The sequence below is a fragment of the Atractosteus spatula genome, chromosome 7 (genome assembly GCF_055471065.1).
Source record: "Atractosteus spatula isolate fAtrSpa1 chromosome 7, fAtrSpa1.hap1, whole genome shotgun sequence".
Taxonomy (NCBI): Eukaryota; Metazoa; Chordata; class Actinopteri; order Semionotiformes; family Lepisosteidae; genus Atractosteus; species Atractosteus spatula.
This window is the reverse complement of record NC_142712.1, coordinates 46119010-46134360: the sequence shown is the minus strand read 5'-3', so window position 1 is coordinate 46134360 and position 15351 is coordinate 46119010. Positions and strand designations below refer to the sequence as shown.

General features: G+C 41.6%; 1 protein-coding gene across 2 annotated transcripts; it reads right to left on the bottom strand.

Moving 5' to 3' along the window:
* Positions 1 to 414: 414 nt before the first annotated feature.
* LOC148831150 (long-chain fatty acid transport protein 2-like) lies at positions 415 to 13027 on the bottom strand. 2 transcript variants are annotated; one of them, XM_088922225.1, is made up of 10 exons: positions 12420 to 13027; positions 10758 to 10967; positions 9959 to 10117; positions 9083 to 9207; positions 6874 to 7068; positions 6673 to 6763; positions 5617 to 5815; positions 4895 to 4992; positions 2414 to 2544; positions 433 to 2036 (listed from the first exon to the last, which is right to left on the bottom strand). In XM_088922225.1, exons 1-10 carry the CDS (start codon positions 12892 to 12894, stop codon positions 1860 to 1862), a joined length of 1860 nt encoding a protein of 619 aa, XP_088778351.1. In that variant the 5' UTR covers positions 12895 to 13027; the 3' UTR covers positions 433 to 1859. The 2 variants fall into 2 exon arrangements, with proteins under 2 accessions (XP_088778352.1, XP_088778351.1); XM_088922226.1 differs by lacking the exon at positions 2414 to 2544 and having other exon boundaries at positions 415 to 2036.
* Between the last annotated feature and the right edge of the window lie 2324 nt (positions 13028 to 15351).

Genomic DNA, 15351 nt, shown 5'->3' with positions numbered 1-15351 from the left:
AAGCTGTTAGAGAGTAGACGCACGGATTTTGTTTCAATTAGAATACTTTCCTGAACGTAGTGTAACACAAACATGTCGCGTTAAGGGCGCATCACTGTCTCTGAAAGTCCCGTCTTTCGGATGAGACGTAAAACCGAGGTCCTGACTCTCTGTGGTCATTAAAAATCCCAGGGTGTTTCTCGAAAAGAGTAGGGGTGTAACCCCGGCGTCCTGGCCAAATTTCCTATGCTTCCTAATAATCCCTCTCTATGAATTGGCTACATTACTTCCCCTCCGACGGCAGGCGGAGCGACGCGCCGGTTGGAGTATTCTCGGTCGCATTTAATGGCAACGTCAGCTCAAAGATTTGGTTCAAAACCACCAAATGGAGACGGGCGTGCCGACAAGCGGACCCTGTTGATGCGGGATTAACGCTAGGATGAGAGACTCTCTGAAAGTCGGACGTACATAATTCAACGTTGCCTTCAAAATGTAACAGAAGAATAAAAAACGCATTGGACAGATGATTATGGTTACAGTGCTTTGGAAAATGCATTTAAAAACGCATTCTGGTTACTAGTACAATAAAATAACCAGAACTGTAACAAAGTAGCCACGACTGCAGGGAGAGACACCAGCTAAAACAGAATAAAAACCCCTGTGACAAAGTGAGCTGTGTATGAATGATGGCAAAGTTGACTCTAGAGGAGATTTCCCCAGAGGAAAAAAAAATGTTCTCACACGATAAGAGATTGTGCAATTATAAGTGTGTGGCTCCTTTATAAAAATAGACTCGTGGAGTAATTGACATGAAAATACAAACATAATTGAAAATAACTGATTCAAGTAAAGACCAATATTCTCCCCAGTGAAAAAAACAACATTTATTCTAAATCGTTTTAAAAATAAAAACAAATTCCTGACACAACCATCACTGATGCATTGAAATATATGTTTTTGGGTAACTCTTTTGAAAATGTCTTCGGCATGAATATATTTTGTTTGAACTAATCTGTTAGTTCAGCGTGCTGAAAAACATTTCCATGCCGAGCTCTCTGGGTGCTAGCCCATGTCGTGTGTCTTTTAACCCTTGAACTACCAGTTTTCAAGGCTGTTATTTCAGTTTTATGGATAAATGCTTTAAATAAAAGCAGCAGGGACACATGGTGCTGTTGTCTTTTCCTGCCTTTGCACCCGTAGAAACGGGCATGTTTGTTCATATGACATATTGTGAGATATAGTTTTGTATCAGTCAATAAAACAAAATCTCATTTTAGCATTAAAGCATAGTAAAACTGGAATTCATTCACTACAGAGTTTACTTTAATGTACTTTATATCCTTTGTGCCAGGTTGGGAGATATAGTGCTTTAGCTCAGACACTGTCCACCTGGTAGGAGCACTAAAATCATTAATCTAAAACTGCCTCTGGCTTGTTGGAGCCGGCTGTCAGTACCATTAGATGGAGAATTTGTACTACTGTTTATTAAAGTCCCTGGGTATATTTTTATTTTAAAAAAAACGTATCCTAATTAACAGAAAGATTTAAGTGTGTGCAATGAGGATTTACATTAATGAGTTCTGGAGCAGCAATATTCTGATATTTAAATCTACATAATGTCAGTGCATGCTACTGTACAGTATTTCTCTTGGTTCTGCACTATATTGTAATTCAGTACAATGTGTGTTTTTTATCCCTGAGGAATGCTTTCTTCAGTTACTCTCACTTGAGAGAATGGAATCTGGGAACAGTAATGAGAGAATCAGTAACCCTGCCTGCCTGTGCTATTTACCCTGTTCTTACTACCACACATTCCTGGATTGCATATTCTAGCAGACATTTTTGTGCAGTGCCTAAACTGGAGAATATGTGCAGCACGTTCACAGCTTCGTGTCCATTGACAGGATGGAATCATAGATCTCCTGAGTCATTGGTACATATCTCTTCTCCTTTTCGTCTAGAAAGTACAGTGGATCCTGAAGCACGGCTGGATTGAATCCCTCTGCCACCAGCTTCACCTTCTTCTGCTTGAACGTCACTGTCACCTCTAAGGAATTCTGCAGTTAAAAGAAGACACGATTGGAGAACTGTTGGGAATCTAAAAGGCGTTTCCAAACTGTTCTGATCATCTTTGTCCTCTGTTTTAAAGTCCCTGTACTTAGTTCCCACGTGGAGGAAATGATCACAACGATTTCACATTAAAACCATGTGTCTTCTGAGACACAGGCCGGGCTGAAGGGAAGCAGCAGCAGTCATGTCTTGGTGTGTGAGCACTGGTTGGTGTCACTTGCTTGGGGGTTTCATGGCAGTGGAATTCACAAATAGATACTTTGAAAAAAAAATAACTGGCATCTCTACAAAGTGTGGGTGGTGCCCCCGACAATGAGGTCACATGTATGTTATTTAGATTGTATTCCAATACATTTGTCCTCACCTGAACGCGCACAAAACGTGGTCTTGCGTAACTGGGCAGGTAGCTGACAACATGGTTGAACATCCCGCAACAGTCAAACTGTCTTCCTTGCTTTAAGGTCACAGCTGCCATTCCTATTCTGCCTTCGTGCCCTAGGAATGACACAGTACCACAATAACGGCTGAAATAGGAAGGTTCTGCGATTATGGCCATACTTTCAATTTTACAGGGGAGGAACAAAATGAAAATGTGAAGCAAAAATAATTTAAAACCACCTGGATGAGCTCATCTCTAGCGGTTTTGTGCCTGCCTTATCTAAGCGGATTTCATTTTATTTTTATTAAGTGCAATAGTACCCAAGTGTAACATTGGGTAGAACAGGACCCTATGCAGACGGTATAATCTGGAGGTGAGTGGAGTAGGACAACAGGGAAGAGACGATGATCAGGGCAGGTTGACAAACAGGGGGGCGTGGCCATGGCAAACAAGTCCAAGGGAGTCCAGGGGGGAAATCCAGGGCGAAGTCCAAAAGTCCAAAACCAGGAAATCCAAACGAGATGAAAACAAGACAGAGTTAAAAACCGGGATGGGATCCGGTGCAGAGACGGGGAATAAAAGCAGGATCACGAGGCCAGGCGCTCTGAGCCCTGGACTCAGCAGGTTCAGGACAGCGATAGGAGGCCTATGCCCTCAAGCCGCGGGCATAGGGCGACTTGGTGGCAGGCGGGCCTCCGGGCTTCCATCTTCCAATGCAGAGCCCAGAGTAGTGAGAGCGCCCGGCTTAAATAAGAAGGGGCAGGACTGAGGGCAGGTGCACGGAATCAGCAAAAATCTGAAAGAGCCGGAGCGCCCTTAAGAGGAGGGATTACAATCATGACACTAAAAAAGGTTACAAACAAGACGGGGCTATTCCAACTCGTTGGGTAGTGGGTAGATCATTCTTCAAGGATCTCAGTCATTCCGTGTAAGAAGGCGGGGTTTCTGCTACAAAAACATGGCTGGTAACCTGTTACAAACTCCCACAGCCCTCTGAGTGAAGAAGAGCCTCCTGTTCTCAGTTTTTAATACACCTCCCTGTAGGTTCACCTTGTGTCCTCTCCTTTGGGGTGCACTGTTAATACGGACGAACTTCGCTGTGTTGACAGTGTCAGTGTCTCTGAGGGTTTGGAATACTATCATACATTACACTGTCAGAGACGCTAGTATAATGGCCATACAATTCAAAACAAGATGAAAAACTTCAAGTCAAATAAGCAAACATTATTATTTCAGACAAAGCAGCAAGAACTAGCACATCCGTCCAACTTCTCACTGCTTTATTCAATTCAGGATCAGGAGGGAGACAGAGCCAATCCCAGCAAGCAGCAAGAGCAAGGCAGGGTACACCCTGGACAGGAGGCCAGTCCATTGCAGAGCACACACAGACACACAGACACACACGCACTCACACCAGGGCCAATTTTCCCAGAAGCCAACAATTAACAGTTGAGTTTGCTACATATTAACACAATTTTAAAAAGAGTACAGCACATTAAGTGTCATATGTGTAACATCTGTTGTCATGCAGTGTTCAGAAAATTAAAATTTCTTTCAGATTTCACCTAAAGTTGATGTGAAATAATATTCAACTTTCTCTATTTTTGCTTATTTGTAAAAAAAACATTTTGAATATTAATGGGTATTAACCTATTTGCTATTATTCCTACAGAAGGAGGCTGTAAGAAGTCTGCATGCATGAGAACTCTGATCTGAAAATCCTTAGGGAATGTAGAGTATATACTAGTCACAGGCTAAGCCGCGCTATCAGAAACAATAACCCGATAATGTCTGTCTTGCTATGCATGGCACAAGCTAACACTTTCAAAACAATACAGTATTTCCAGCTGTATTCCATATAAATGCATATGCATGCAGACCTGTATATCAACTAATAGAACGCCTGCAACCTCCTTCTGCAACTCAGTCAGAAATTGTATTGACATGCATTCTGGATTTACCTGCCTACAGCATGCTGGTTTCAATAACTGCCCTAAGGACTTATTAAGGTTTTTTAAAATTTAGTTTGAAAAAAGACCGGCTGGCATGGAGGCACGGTGGTTAGTACTGCTGCTTCGCAGGCCTTAGCTTTAAGTCCAGATCTGGGGTGCTATCTGAGTGGAGTTTGTATGTTTTGCCCATGGTGGTGTGGGTTTCCTCTGGGCGCTCTGGTTTCTCCCACAGTCCAGGGGCATGCTGGTAGGTTAACTGGCTTCTGGGAAAACTGGCTCTGGTGTGGTGGGGGTATGTGCGTCTGTGTCTGCCCTGCAATGGACTGGCATCCAGTCCAGGGTGTATTCTGCCTTCAGCCCATTGCTTGCCGGTATAGGCTGTGGCTCCCCCGCAACTCTGAATTGGATAAAGCAGTTAGAAAATGGATGCATGCAAAACAACACAGGGAACCACTGAAATCAGAAAGGCAATAAATCACAAAGTGCAATAGAGCATCTAACAATAACTTTGTACCTGGCACTTGAACACCGTAAACATTGGCCTCTTCAACACAGTCCACCATCGCAAAGATGTCAGCAACCTCTGTCGTGGACACATTCTCTCCTTTCCATCTGCAAGAAAGCCACAGAAAAGCTGAAGACAGAAGCTGGATGGCATGTTCTATTGCAATGAGTTCTCTGGCCGCAGTGCTGCAGAACCTGCATAACAGAGCAAGAGAAGAGCTACACTTGATCGGTTCTTCTGAGCAGTGGTTAAAATGATGGCATGGTGTTTTTAATACTACTGTAACGTTATAGAGGAAGGTAGTCTTGTCTACAATTAAACCCAAAAGGTAGTTTGCAGAATGCAGAATGCAGTTTGTTACTGCATTGCCAAGTGCAACAAGAAGCATTGATAGGCGAGACCACTACAGTGGCATAACGCCCTGAGGCACCAAATGGCATTGGGTTTTCCCATGGTGCAGGGCTGGGCCTGTGGCATAGCAGAATTCACCCCTATGTGGCAAAGGTGCTGTCAGGCATGGGAATGGGAGTGTGCTTGAGACATGGCCGTTGAATTCTGGCTGGGCACAAGATGGGCATGGCACACAAGATAGGAATCAGCTGCCCAGGCCCCTTTGGAACTCCACCAGAGGGCAATACAGCACTTTCGTCACCTACAGCACCTACATCAACAAAGCACAAGCTGTACAGCTGTGGCCTTGGGTTTTTACCCTCACAGGTGTGACTCCCTACCTGAATGTGTCTCCCACACGATCCTGAAAATAGATGAAGTTATCCTGATCAATCCTTAACAAATCTCCACTGTTGAAATAGAGGTCTCCTTTCTGAAATACATCCCCCAGCTTCTTCCTATCTGTTTGCTGGTGATTCTTTGCATATCCAGAAAAGGGAGCAATTTGGGTTATCTTTGCCACTAAAAGTCCCGTCTCACCTAGAAAAGAATGGCAAAAAAAGTTTTTCTAATTTTTAGGTTAAGGAATCTACTTCAGAATTCATGCATTTAAGACACCAGATGTGAAATTGACGTAAAACTGGCAATCCCTTAACAATTTTTTACATTTAAAATTTAGAGTCATCAAGTATGTTTGTTATACCCACACAATTTGGAATCACCAATTGTATGTTTTTCACACCTTGGCTCACAGCTTCAAATCCCACAACTGCACATGGGAAGAGACCAAAGAGGTGTGGTCAGACTCCTCTGACCCGCCCACCTTTGAACCAATCGTCTTTTAGCACGTCACAGATAGCCCCCCCTCCTACAGGAAGTTTTGCTCCCATAAAAGGAAAGGTGTGCACGCGGGAGGCCACAGAGGGTGCTGTGACGCTGAGAGCGGAGAGAGTCCTGGCCAACGTGCCCTTCCTACCCTCACTGGTGCCAAGACGATTGTTGTGCCACCACTGGGGGAATCCCAGTCACAGTTGGCTAGTGACCTGAGCTAGGCTCGAGCCCGCGATCACAGAGCTCAACCTGTGCTTGAGAAATCGTCTGTTCTGTCTGAGCCCCGAGTCAGGAGACCCCGAGTTTTGTCACTGTACTGTATATACATCCAATAATAGTGCAATAGGGCCCATCATCCACTTGCGCTGATTGATAATGGACGACCACCTGATTTAGAAAGTTCTTATTTGATGTAAGTTTGATAATTTGATAGAGAGTGTACGTATTGTGAAATAAAGTTTATTTTGATAAAAAAATACACATCCAATAAAAAGCAGCCCTAGACCTTTATGAATATCTCATGACAAGAAAAATGTCTGGTGTGAAAAAGAACAGTAATTAATCACCTTTGGAAGCTTCCAGACAGAGACCCTGGGAGTCTCTCACCGGCTCGTCTTTCTCAATGTCATACTTAATCAGTGCATAGGGGAAGAGTTTCTACAGCAGAATTTTAAAACAGCATTAAGTGTCAATTGAACAAAGTCTACGTAAAAACCAAACAACATGTTTCCTATTTCCTAATCCCATCGTTGTACTGGAGGGCTCACCCTGTGCAAATAGTTCACTCGACCAACGGCTCCAATCTTTCCCACATAGTTTATAAATCCAATATTTCCTTCTGTGGCTCCGTAGAACTCCATGATGTGAACGCTTCCAAATCGAGTCAAGAACTCTCTCCAGACATCAGCCCTGAGGCCATTACCAATCGCTATTCTGACTTTATGATCTCTGTCATTCTCTTTCTAGTGGGAATACAAAAATGAGAGTAAAAGTCATCGGATTAGTTCTGATCTGATTGCAGAATTTATTGTAGATTTATTTATTCTAGAGGGCAAAAGTATGTCATTAGCACTATAAAAGGATAGAAAAAGCTCCCAAATAATTAACGTTACAGTAAATTTTATTATGATGTCATTTCAACAGAGTATATGGTTAGAAGTACTTTAGAACATCAAAATAAAACTTTCATGAAAGGAATATTTTGTATTATAGTTTATACATCAGTATCCTGTACATTTTCTACATGTTTTAGTAGATATTTACTCATAGTGCTAATCCAACAATTTTCTTTGTGTTCTTTCTAGTGAGACATCCCTGCTTTAAATTATATAAAAACTCTGTCCCTGTCTCTGATCATGTTTGTGGTGTCTGAGTCTGAGCCTGGCGAAGATTAATTTTCAAGTAGTTCATTTATAATTCAATCAAATATTCCCAAAAATTTAAAATGATTTGTTCCAGGAAACCATTTTGCCTTATCAAAAAATACAAGTCTTTGTGCTTCCCTAAATACTATAATTGCTACATCTATAAAATAATAATAATTAGATTAGAATTATAAATATAAAAATATAAAAATACACTCACTCTTCTTGCAGTGTTCTTTTGTAAAAATATTAACTTTATTAGTTTTCACAATTTTTTAAATAATCAAACTAGAACATGAAACATTCAAGTCATGTTCATAGCATAAAATGTCTGAAAGTAATCCTTAATAAAATCATACCCTGAGTGTCAGTGGGAGCCCCACGATTCTGTGATATTTGGTTTCCTGGTTTCTATCCATGGAATCTCAAACTAAAAGCCATTGGCTGTTCCAAAAAGAGAACAGGCCTGAGACACTAAACTGTACTTTCCTTGGCCCTGAGACATATGTATCACATGAGGTACACTATGAGACTTGATCCCTCATGATGATACAAGCAGATACAGTTTCAATGGCTAAAGAAAGTGTTTAACATGCATAGAACCATCTCCCCAAATGTGACAGCCATAAAAAAGTGGAGTGGCAGTAGATCTAATTCATGAATGCATGTACTGTGTATATAAATAGAAATGCCATGTTCGACAGGAAAGGGTGCACAAGAATTTTCACACAGACATCTCAATTGTGCCCATATACACATACTAAGGTTTTTGAAGACAGTAAACATAAAGAAATGTGATGCAGAAAAGTAATCTTGAATTCTAACTTCATAAAGAAGTTGAAAATATGCTTATTTCATTGGATTGAAATGCCCTTGCCAAAAGGAAAAGTAAATCTGATTCAGTCTTGGTTCATGCACACATTCTAGGCTGTATTTCACGTGGAGGTACACATGCTTTTTGAGCTCAGACTGCACTGAAGTGCCAGGAACAGATTTGGTCTCCTCGAGAATTAGTGAGAGGAACGCAGAGCAGAAAGCTGTGGCAAAGACGCTGTATCAGATGTTGCCTTTTAACTACTGTTGCAAAACCATTTGGGCAAATAGGGTGTGTGGACAAGTTCGGGATAACTGGGGTCAAAGGGTGACCCAGAGAGAAAGCAGCTGTCCTGAGTCCGTTGGCTTCGTTGAATTACAGTGACACAGTGACGAACGTCTGTAGATGAGAGTCTCTCTTGCTGCAAGGATTTACATTTTTTACTGAAATATTAAACTGCTGGAAAAAACTGCAAACTTTTTATCTGCAGTAAAATGTGAAAATGAACAAAATGAGACGGATATCTAGGTGACTTGATGTGCCGTGTAACCTCCTCAAACGCTATTTTTGGAAAAATTGTAGCCAATGGCACACACAGACGTAAGTGGCTGCCCATTTGTGCAAACTTGCAATCAGCTTGCAAAGAGAACACAGCCTGCACTCTCTTATAAAGACTGTTTAAAAACACAGAAAGTCATTCTGAAAGGGGAAATAAAACTGCATTTGCATAGGCACAGGCATGCACGTTTTTTCCAAAGTAATAAATGTTTTGACTTTATAGTACATTCAAAGTGTTACCTTTGGCGTGTTGCACAGGTAGCGCATGGTCTCCCCAATGTACTGCATCACCGTCACATTGTACTTCCTACAGTCGTCCCAGAACTGGGAGACTGAAAACTTGTGGCGCAAAACAATGGTGGAGCCTTAGGTTTAAAAAACAATGACATAGGTGGCATCAAGTTTATGCTGAACACAATCTGCATTTACTCTATAGGAAATCTGACCTACCAAGTTAGTAAATGTGAGTCATTAGTGGGTAGCAGTGCTGAAAGTTAACTGAAAATTAACAAAAGAACAATGAAGGATGCACAAAGCATGAACACAGCGGATGGCATGGGGACAGTGTTACTCAATGAAAACAGTGGGGGAAAATGCATGAAATGTTCAGTTGTCGTGGCTCAATGTCTAACAGGCAGCAATCTAACTAAGTAAATAATAAACTGGTCTTCTCATGCAAAAGCTCTGAAAATCCTATAGCAGGGCATGTGGGAATATCAGAGGAGCAGTCCTGTGCTGAAACAGTGATCAAGTTGCAAGCCTGGCAAAGACAAGGATCCAACAAAGTGCGAGACACTTTCAAAGCCCCATTTCCATTTAATTCTTTAATAATAAATAAAATAAACCAACAACACTGTAATAAACCATTACAGATTATTGGTTCTTGTTATATTTTGTGTCTTTTTGTTCCCATTAAAGGTATGGGTGTGTTTTTCTTCCCGAAGAAGTTTGTAGGATAAAAGGAGATAACCGGGATCATAAACTCAAAGATGCGGGAGTCTACAACAGGAAACCCTATCCCATTTCCCCGAATCTGGCAGGAGCTGTGCTGCTTTCAGGGTGATGGAGCTGGCACTCCCTGCCGCTGCTGTGTGGGAATAGAGGAAGCCTGTGCACCTGCTTCAATGGAGCCGATGAAACCAATGAGGAAGGCCGCGCTGTGGTAGAGAGGCAGGTTCACATAGACAACATCGTCAGAGTGCACGCCCACTGATGACAACACCACCAACGCCGAGAGCAGTCGCTTCTGATTGATCATGGCAGCCTTAGGTAACCCTGTTCTCAACCATACAGAGAAAACATACAGTAAACTGCTGTTTCTGCTAACCAGAACATGGCCACTCCACAGGCAGCTTGATGCTGATGCATAACATTGCTTCTGGCTAAAACAATTATAACTGCAAAATAATCTAGCAGATCTGTGGACAATAGCCTAATACTGTGTATTGGTTGTTTTTCCTAAGGGCTCACACCAGCTCGCTTGCAGACGAGACTAAAACGTTTAGTGGTATCCCACATACTGGACGGGGATAAAAAAAAAACAAACTTTGTTTAGAAAAGTCCCCAAGGCCATTTTCAAGAAACGCAAACTAAAATCTACTAATGTAGCTGTGAATACGCCAAAAAAAGTAATTCACAGCCAATTCACAGCACTTAGACTGCGAGGGTATCTTCTCCTGGCTGCCAGCTTCCTATGGTGTTAACATACAGTACCTGCCTCAGAGGGAGCAGTGGGGAGCAGTGGTCAGGGCTTGTCAAGGGAAGATCTGAGGGTAGAAAACATGGGGCTGGCACTGCCCTACCTTTGGGTAGATTGCTCCAGGAGCAGGAACATATCTAACTGTACAATAGGTCCACGTGTAAGCCGCTTAAAAAGGTACAAGTGTCAGCCAAAGAAAACAAACGTAATGTTAACCTGTAGTTCCAGATGTATAGATATACACAGCAGGGCTTTGCATTGTAATGCTTGAGCGTTCAGACTGAGGTATTGGCTGGTCAGACGCTTGATCAATCTTGTCAATAAGGGTTTCAGTGCCTGGTATTGTAGACTCTGCACTCAAGATAAACACAGACGCTTTCTGTTCTCTCAGAAACGGTAGCACTTCTACCACTGCGTCTGTCAGCTCTAGGGAAAACAAAGAAAAAAAACAGTTCAATCTGTTCCCCCAAACATACAGTAGGTTGACATGTCATTGGATTCTGTGTCATTGGCCTTAGTTCATGTCAGTTGGTTCGAAATCAGACTATCAAGAATTGTTACAAAACAAGTGAAGACCAACCCATCTAGCCTGTTGGGCAGTTAATATTCAATTTATACAAGTTTCTCATCAAGCAGCTTACTGAAACAAATCAGGGTATCAGTTTCCCCAACATAGCTGGATAGCTTGTTACACACTCCCACCAACCTTAAGGTAACAAAAGGCCAGGGCATTAACACCTAAAGATTTGATTTCTCGTTTGCCTGGCTAATTTATTCTTTCTAGATTGACTTGTTCTTATCCAAAACTTATTGCGTTGCAACACACGTTTATGATGTTGAGTGCAGTTTGGCTAATTACTGAGTTGGCCAAGAAATCCGCTATACTTTTACAACGGTTAACAATGAAAATGAACAGGGTCATTTTATTTTTCATTAATTAGAAATGCTTGACTATTTGCTGTCACTGAAAACCCAACTTGAATTGTACTTTTAAAAAATCTTTTTGACCAGAGGAAAGCAGGACTGAAGTATCCCGCTCAAGGCAATCAGAGCTGAAAAACAGGTTGGTTGGTGATTAAAACAGAAAGGCAGTCCCCGAGTAGTTGAAAATTAGATCTACACTGTGAGATTAAGGTTTATTAAATTTACCATCATTATTACTTTTGAAAGCCGCTTGTTCTACGCAGCGCGGGAATGTCCTAATTTAAACTCTTAAATATAGTTTCAGGCTTTAGAACAGACAAGACACAACACGTTTTCACTGTAGTGTGTAATCATCAGTACAATAGAGTGAACTGTAAATAACCTTAGGGCTGTTGATTGTTATTGTACCGAGAAAATCCCTATTGAAGAAGGCGTTCCCAAACTCATAGTTGTAGCATCTTTCCATCATTTTCAACAGGGACTTCCTAATTAAAGTAATGGGCCAAACTGACATATGACAACAATAACTAGAAAAAAAATCAGTAATATTAGTTGAGAAAATGTAAAAAAAAAGTATATGTACATGGAGACACATCATACCCAGGCAAGGCAGCTAAGTAAACGCGAGACGTGACCTTCCGTGTGATTCAAATGTAACCCTGATTATGTAATTTGTAGTGTTTGCTGTGATTTTATTTCGACCGTGTCCATTATAAACTGATTAAGTTTATACTCTCACGAACAGTTAACGCTAACAGTTTGCCTGATTTAACAAAAGGCGACAATGCCTTATTTGGCGAATAATCTGATTAGAGTATTTCAGATTAGAGATATTCAGGTTTTATATGATCTCAGCATTCACAGTCCTCCAGTACAACACGAATACGGTAAAAAGTGACTGTTCACGAAGATTCTGGGTAATTTGTAATCAGAGAAACTAGTACAATCACTTACCTGACGCTGCTATTAGGGTCTTCGCATCGCAACAACTGAAGCAGTGAAGCAAAGATTTGGATCTGATATTGCAATTCAGTAGTGCCACCGGACATCCTATTTTAGCCAAAGCTAACCAGATGAAAATAAAGGCGGGTTCATTTCCTATGTACAGAGCGACCGTATCCCCCTCTTTCAGGTCAGCGTGGATCCGGAAAACCCTGGCGAATTTGTTACTGAATCTATCGGTTTCCCGGAACGAATACGTGTGATCCCGAGACACGATGAACGGTTTGTCAGGATGTTTCTGTACCTGTTCAAAGAATCTATCCAAAACCAAATATGGAGGATTTCTTCTACTGCGTTTCGCAAACTTTACAATACTTCCCATCACGTTCGCCATGTGTGCCCAATCTTGGATGATGTAAGGGAAGAATGAACGGAAGAGCAATGGCAGTATTGCCAAACCAGCTAAAATTGCGAATATAATGTGCATTTTACAGCAATGCAATCTTTAATAGTTCGTCACAGTATCGCGGATAAAAGCTGCAATTCTAAAAAGGTGCAACACTTCGCAATGCGACAGACAGAAGAAAGGTCTCGTTAACAGTGTTTCCCACCAGGCGTTATGGAACAACTCCCTAGTTTATCAGTCAGTCACTTTTTGCGTGAAGGCGGAGCGCTGTGTGGCGTGCAGAGAGTGATTGTATCCAGTGGAGTTTTGTGCTGCCCAGCAGCGATGGTAACCTGTTCCCTGTTGTCTTCGTCACTGCATCTGAAACACGAAGAAGCCAGAATTCAGGCTTCAGAGGGATTACACTCCTTTAAAAACTTGAAAAACAAAACACCTAAAAGGTTCAAATTGGATTTGCGCTGAAAAGAAGCTGTAATCTCCTGACGACCGGATTAAATCAAATACTTGTACGAAACATGTTCAGTACACCGCATATACAATGTTGCTATTGTGAACATAAATCCAGAATGAGTCTCCCGATCAGATTCAAGTCTTTCCCTTTTGAGCTGAAGGTTTTAAAAAAACACTAATACCGGTATTAAGAAAAAACGATTTTCCTCTACAAAAGTTAAAATACCCGCATTAACAGTTTGGATGCACAGTACTGTACTTCTCTTCACTTTTATGTTGATTATTTCATATGAATCTGTCAAGACCATTCGTCAGAAACGAATATCTCCTTTAAATATATATATAATAAATGCTATTTTTTCTTTTGCGCAAGGATATGCATTTGTAACATTTTCTGTTATTGTTTAAACAAATAAAATACATTAACATGTTAATTACTCACACTGTACTTGATTTTAATTATGTTTTTTTTCAATCAATACGTCATATTACCCTATTACCCTCCCATATGGATCTTACAGTTTTATATTAATAAGAAGCACTCTATAGATATAAAATCAATCTGCTCTCTTTTATCTCGAATTTTATCGGTTTTTCACGAATGAAGAACAAGAAGATTCGGTGCAACTCTTTTAGAAAACCATGCTGAAGAAAAACCATCCCTTCCCTGTTTCTGAGAGTCCGGCTCTGGTTGTCTTATAAAACCTCCAGGGTTGTTGTCCATTTTTAAAATAGGAAAAGGCCCAGATTAACTCACAACTTTAATCAGCAGCTTTAATCTTTAATCAGTTCTAACCTGCCGATCAGATTCTTGAAGGCAGTGCTTAATTAGTTGAACCCAAGAAGCCCCCAGCAAGCTGTCAAACAAAAAGCTAGCATCAATTTAAGAGTTAGGAATCTGCTGTTGGAGGATGGCCTGAAATTGGGATTTGATAACTGCCAAAGTTTTTAAGTATTTTTTTTTCTGACCCACAGCACTGCAATCCTTTGCAAATCCAACCGTTTTGTCACTATGTTAGAGATGGTACACTGAGTATTCTGTTCTATTAGAATAGGTAAGGCTTGCTTCTATGACAGCACATGTCCCTTTTGTAATTTTTCCAAAGGCACCCTTACTGAGGAGAGACTGTCAGGCATTTTTTTTTCTTCTGAAGGCAGGATCCCCAGATTTTGTATTTGGAGAGGGTAGCTCTTTGTACCTCAATTTACCCTGCTGTCTTATGTCCACGAGCTTGTTAGTGAAAATAAAATGTCATGTTTGTCCTGTCTCCGTTTTCAGTTTCCTGAAAGCTGTCCTGTACTTTTCAGTTTCTGTGCATTAGTCCAGCCTGCACTAACTTTTATCTGCTCTTAAAAATATCTCCAGTAAATGTTCCACTATTCACACCAGATCATGAGAGATATGGATGTTTGTGGGATTCTTAAGGGAATAAAACAGGTAGCATACATTCATCCATTTTCTAAACTCTTTATCCAATACAGGGTTGTTGGGGAGCCTATCCCAGCAAGCAATGGAAGCAAGGCAGGATACTCCCTGGACAGGACACCAGTCCTTCATAGGGCACTCACAGACACACACTCACACAAGGGCCATTTTCCCAGAAGCCAGTTAACCTACCTGTGTGTGTTTGGATTGTGGGAGATAACCGGACCACCCAGAGGAAACCCACATGAACACAGGGAGAACATGTAAGCTCTATATAGACAGTACCCCAGCAATTGAATTCAGGGCCCCAGGGCTGTGAGATAACATTGCTAACCCATGTGCCTCCAAAAACAGGAAACATCCATCTATCCATTTTCTAATGATGCCTTCCAATTCAGGGTTACAGGGGAGCTGGAGTCTACTCCAGAAAACAACGGGCACAAGGCAGGGTACACCCCGGACGAGACAGACACAAACCAGACAGGCACACACTCACTGTCACGCCCTCTGCAGCCAGAGGGCGCTCCTTCTCTGTCCTGTCCCTAGTTTCCGGTCTGCTGTCCTTCCTGTCCCTCTCTTTCCCTTGGGCTATATATTTCCGGGTCTTGCACTCTGTCCTCGCTCAGCATTGACGTTCGGATGTCCTGAGACCCGCCTAGCAC

Bases quoted from the DNA above. Each gene is read 5' to 3' on its own strand.
- LOC148831150 (XM_088922225.1), bottom strand. From the start codon at position 12,894: ATGCACATTATATTCGCAATTTTAGCTGGTTTGGCAATACTGCCATTG. The intron at 7,069-9,082 runs GTAACACTTTGA...TATTCCCACTAG, and splicing joins ACCTGTGCAACACGCCAAAG to AAAGAGAATGACAGAGATCA. The intron at 2,545-4,894 runs GTACAAAGTTAT...TGTCATTCCTAG, and splicing joins TTACGGTGTTCAAGTGCCAG to GGCACGAAGGCAGAATAGGA.